General features: G+C 30.4%; 1 protein-coding gene across 1 annotated transcript; it reads left to right on the top strand.

Moving 5' to 3' along the window:
* Nucleotides 1-129: 129 nt before the first annotated feature.
* On the top strand, nt 130-3,690 carry LOC131172761 (leucine-rich repeat receptor-like serine/threonine-protein kinase BAM1). The gene is made up of 2 exons (XM_058134280.1): nt 130-1,990; nt 2,950-3,690. The coding sequence occupies exons 1-2, from the start codon at nt 130-132 to the stop codon at nt 3,366-3,368; spliced, it is 2,280 nt and encodes a 759-aa protein (XP_057990263.1). The 3' UTR covers nt 3,369-3,690.
* Nucleotides 3,691-6,139: the final 2,449 nt, after the last annotated feature.

Raw genomic sequence — 6,139 nt, 5'->3', positions numbered from 1 at the left:
TAGATGAGGTATTCCACTTTTTGGATAGAAACTAAATGCTTCTAATGTTCTCTCAACACAATCTTCATTTTCCCCTTTGAAGAAACATATATCAAGAAATATTTTCTTTTCATTCCTCTGTAGCCCATCATGAATTCACCAGACTGTGGACTAGATGGTCTAGTTCCGAGGGAGCTTGGAAACCTGAAGCTGCTTGATACTCTATATTTGCATGCCAATCATTTTTCAGGTTCTATTCCAAAGGAGTTAGGCAACCTGACCAACTTGGTGAATCTTGACCTCTCCAACAATGCACTCACTGGTGAAATCCCATTTGAGTTCATCAATCTCAAGCAACTGAAGCTCTTCAATCTCTTCTTGAATAGACTACACGGTTCCATTCCAGACTATGTCGCGGAATTGCCTAATTTGGAAACGCTGGGGCTGTGGATGAACAATTTCACCGGTGAGATTCCTCAAAAACATGGCCAAAATGGGAAGCTTCACATTCTTGATTTGTCCTCAAATAAGCTCACTGGTACAATCCCGCAAGACTTGTGTTCCTCTAATCAGTTGAGGATTCTCATTCTCTTAAAGAATTTCCTGTTGGGTCCAATCCCAGAAGGTTTGGAGACATGTTATAGTCTCACTAGAGTGAGGTTGGGGCAGAACTATTTGAATGGAAGCATTCCAAATGGTTTCGTTTACTTGCCTCGGTTGAATTTAGCAGAGTTGCAGAACAACGTCCTGTCAGGGAATTTATCTGAGAATGGTAATAGTTCATCTAAACCTGTTAAATTAGGCCAACTCAATTTGTCAAACAATCTCCTCTCGGGTCCTCTGCCATTTTCGCTTTCAAATTTCTCTTCCCTTCAAATCCTTCTGCTCAGTGGAACTCAATTCTCAGGTCCAATTCCAACTTCCATAGGAGAACTCCAGCAAGTACTAATGCTTGATCTTAGCAGAAATTCACTTTCAGGTCCAATTCCACCTGAAATAGGAAACTGTTTCCATCTCACTTTCCTTGACATGAGCCAGAACAACCTCTCTGGTTCAGTCCCACCAGAGATATCCAACATCTATATCTTGAATTACTTGAACTTGTCAAGAAACCACTTGAACCAAACAATACAAAAATCCATTGGTTCCATGAAAAGCCTCACTGTTGCTGATTTCTCTTTCAATGATTTCTCCGGAAAGGTCCCAGAATCCGGTCAGTTCTCCCTCTTTAATGCCTCCTCTTTTGCAGGAAATCCTCAACTCTGTGGTCCTCTACTTAACAATCCTTGCAATTTCACCACCATCACAAACACACCAGGAAAAGCCCCTAGTGATTTCAAGCTCATCTTCGCTTTAGGCTTGCTGATATGCTCTCTGATATTTGCAACTGCTGCCATAATAAAGGCCAAGTCTTTCAAGAAAAACAGCTCAGATTCTTGGAACATGACAGCTTTCCAAAAGCTAGAATTCACTATCACAGACATCCTGGAATGTGTAAAAGATGGAAACGTAATTGGTAGAGGAGGAGCTGGGATTGTATACCATGGGAAAATGCCAAATGGGGTTGAAATTGCAGTTAAAAAACTACTTGGTTTTGGCACCAATAGCCATGACCATGGCTTTAGAGCAGAAATTCAAACACTAGGCAGCATTAGGCATCGAAACATCGTTAGATTGCTTGCTTTCTGCTCCAACAAAGAAACCAACTTGTTGGTTTATGAGTACATGAGAAATGGAAGCCTAGGAGAAGCCTTACATGGCAAAAAGGGTTCTTTCTTGGGTTGGAATTTTAGGTACAAAATCGCCATTGAGGCTGCTAAAGGCCTATGCTACCTCCACCATGATTGTTCACCATTGATCGTTCATCGAGATGTAAAATTCAACAATATTCTGTTAAATTCGAGCTTCGAAGCACATGTTGCAGATTTCGGATTAGCAAAATTCCTTATTGATGGGGGAGCATCAGAATGTATGTCAGCAATTGCAGGGTCTTATGGCTACATAGCACCCGGTAAGTTCATTACTTCACTATATTTGCAATTAAATGATATCACTAAGCCAGTTTTTAACCACTGCATCACATTTTTACACACATTACTAATGCTTGCTTTCTGATTTTGTGCACAGTGATACTGTAGATGATTGATGATTGATAGTGACCTTGTTAGTTCAGTTAGTTATTTTGTGCGTAGTAAATTTTTCTTGTAATGTCAAAATTGTCTAAATATTTCAAGAACTCAAGATGAACAGCAACCATCTGATATTCCCAAGGTAAGAACAGTTGCAAGCCACGTATAGCTGACTTTTGATCCCTTATAAGAGGTACTGTACGCAATAGTGTTACCTCAGTGAAACTGAAGTCATTGAGAAACTATAGGATCTCGACTTCAAACTCTTAAATTAAAAAAAAAAAAAAGTGACAGCAGAAAAACCACCCGTGATTTGTGCCAAAGGGAGACAGGCGCATAGGTTTTATTGGCATTCACAGCACAACATCACACAGAAACAAAAGAGCCGAAGGACTTTGTTGGGACCCACGAAAAACTCTCTTGGAGGTCCAAATCTGACAAATTGTTGCTTATTTTCAGTCTGATAATGATTCTAACGTACCAGCACATTGAGATTAGTGAAAGCTAACCGACACATATATGCATGCACACCTATTTACAACACTAATCTTTCGTGTAATAGCTGATTTTGGTCTTACGTGTAAAGCGTATTTTTCTTCTTCTTCTTCTTCCCACCGACCAGTCTTCTTTGGCTGCTTTGAGCTTTCTTGGCAAGTTTGGCATCTGTTTTTGTCTTTGTCCTTTGACCTAATATCTATGATTTTTTTGGGGGGTACTTTCCTTAATCCCAAGATGAAGATGCTGCAAATTGGGTTGTGTGTTTGGGCTTGGATTGTGGTGGTCTTATGGGCCTTATCCCATGGTTTAGCTATGTCATGACTAAATTTTGTTCATATTGCAGAATATGCATACACATTGAAGGTGGACGAGAAGAGTGATGTGTATAGTTTTGGAGTTGTTCTCTTGGAGCTGCTAACAGGACGACGACCTGTGGGTGATTTCGGCGAAGGGGTGGATATTGTACAATGGGGCAAAAGAGTAACGAATAATCGGAGAGAAGATGTGATGCGCATTGTTGATCCAAGACTAACAATGGTGACTAAAGATGAAGCAATGCATCTATTTTTCATTGCAATGTTGTGTTGCCAAGAAAATAGCATTGAACGTCCTACAATGAGAGAATTAGTTCAAATGCTCTCTGAGTTTCCTCGTAACTCTCCAAATTACGATTCTTCATCATCTTCTATTGTTTCCCAACAATTGAAAAATGGGGAAAATGAGAAAATACTTGCAAAATCCAAACAAGATCTTTTAGTTTAAGCTTGAATAATTTTCTTTTTCCCTTTGAATTTTAATGCTGTCTTTAAATTGGCTTGATTTTTGTTATAGCTTTTTTTTTTTTATTAATGTGCAAAGAATAATTTTTTTCTTTATGATTCTTGGGCATAGAATTAGGCATATAGATGTAGGAATAATTTGTGGGTTACCTTCTTTTTAAGGAGTGTCCTCCTTAGGTGGAGAGCTTGCAATCTTTTATTAAAGGGATCATGAATGCTTTTTGTATTATATACTCTTCTCTATACAAATGCTATATTTGATTGCTTTACATTACTTCATTTTTTGCCCCTCCTCTACATTTTGTCCCCCCCTTCATGTTATAATCAATGTTTATAGATATGAAGTGATGGCATTAATAATATGTAAACTCGTTTCACTTTGAAACTAAGACATAAGTACGTGAGATTTATATATTTAATAAGTAAATTTCATCATATATCATATGTTATAGATTCAAGAAAAATCATTTCTAAATATGTGGAGCCAATGCACATCTAAAGCATCCCATATAATAATTTTTTAAAGTAATTAGAAAAGGAAATTTAAACTCAAAAAATCTATTTTTGTTTTATTAATTAAACACTGAATCCATATATTAAAATAGATGTTTCCAAGGAGCTGACATGCGATATTCTTTTTCATAGTATTATTGCATGACACTCTCTATCATGTTAATTCTTTTTTTTTTCTTTAAAAAATATTATTTTTAAGAATAATATTAATATTAATAAATAAAAATAATATTTAAATATATTATTCTTTTTAATATGAAAATATAATATTATATTCTATATATTCTTTTAATTTATTAAAAAAATATAATATAATATTAAAAATGATAAAAATAACCATATGATTAAACCAATTTCAAATGATTTCATATCTTTAATTAATATTTTTGTTATATTATTATATTTTTATTTTTTATTATGAAATTTTTGTTAAAAAATTTAAAAGATAAAAAAATTAATCTATATAAAAATAATAAAAATAAATACAAAATAATTGTTCTAAATTTTCCATCGAATGTGCAAAAATAATACAAAATATTTTTAAATTTATAATTAAAAAATAAATAAATTTCCACTAGAAGCTGAGAACTCTCAACTTTTGAAAAATAAAAAGGTTAGCTTTAAATTGCTCTAAGCGTGTTTTTTAAATTTGCCAAAAAAAATATTAAAAATTTAAGATTTAAATCAATAATGAATTTATAAATTCTTATTAATAGGGGTAATATATAAACATAAAAAATATTCATTTTCACTTGTATATATATTCAATTAATAAATTTATTTTTCCTAAGAAAACTAATAAATTTATTTCAATTAATAGAATCATCCAAACTTTAATGGAATAAGAGAAAATTATTTAACAAAAGAAATTATATGACACATCTTTAAATGTAGGGCAAATTAATATCTTTAAATATAGGATAATATTAAAATTTTGTATAAAAATTATCTTTTAAAAGGAAAATTGAGAGCAGCGCCCCATTGCCCCCATACTAAATCTATTCTTATTTCAACTGAGATTTAATGGGTATATTATTAAATAAATATTAATTATATTTTATATAATTAACAATATATTAAAAATAATACTAATAATATATTGTACAATAATATATATATATATATATATATATATATATATATATATATATATATATATATATATATATATATATATATATATATATGTGTGTGTGTGTGTGTGTGTGTGTGTATACTCTAAAGTTGATAACCAACCATTTGTTCAACTTGATTATTAGTTCTCTTCCTAATTAAACCGATCCGATTCTTATAACAATAATGTTAACTAGAGTAATTATTTTTGTATTATATATATATATATATATATATATATATATATATATATATATATATATATCAATTTATAATAATTAAAAAAATAAAATATAAAGTAAAAATTAAAATGAAAAAATTACAGACGCATATCATCAAATTTCAAAATAATATGAAGTAAAATCACATGGAGCATCCCTCATGTAGGTATGAACTATTTTCTCAACAATTAATTAATATTTCATACTAGAAATTCATTACATATAAATATTTTCTTATTTATATAAAAATATTAATGATTATATTTACATTATCTTTTTAAACCATAGACATTTTAATTAATGAATTATATTAAAAAACTTTTAATATATCATAAAATATATAAATATAGCCATATCATTATAAATGATATATAATTAATGTAAATTATAATTTATATATTTTGTGCATTTTTAATTATATCTTTAACCAATCAATAACAAAATAACATTGAACTTACCTAGATAAATCTTGAATTATATCGAAATTGAAATATGAAATTGGCTCAAATTAATAATTTAAGAGTTTGAATTAGAATCAAACTGATTATAATTTATAGTGATGGGTTTTAATTTTGTTTTCTCTTATTATAAAATTGAAATTGATGGTTCGAATAGACAATTTTAATCTTATTGAAATCAGATTAAAAAAAAAAATGATAATTTTATAAGGCACAATGTGAATTAAAACATTTTTGAACTTGAAACTAAAATTAGAATCAAATCAAGATTAATTTTATTATCTAATTAAATCTTGAATTGCCGATTTCAACTCAAAATCAATCTAATTTGAATCAGTAACTAGCCAAAACATACTCATAAAATATAATTTTTTTAATTTTATTTCGTTAATTTTTAAAACTAATTATATTTCATTATTAAACATGTTGGAGAAAAGAGGAAAAAAAAA

Source organism: Hevea brasiliensis, chromosome 14, assembly GCF_030052815.1.
Source record: "Hevea brasiliensis isolate MT/VB/25A 57/8 chromosome 14, ASM3005281v1, whole genome shotgun sequence".
Lineage (NCBI taxonomy): Eukaryota > Viridiplantae > Streptophyta > Magnoliopsida > Malpighiales > Euphorbiaceae > Hevea > Hevea brasiliensis.
This window is presented reverse-complemented; position numbering and strand designations above follow the sequence as displayed.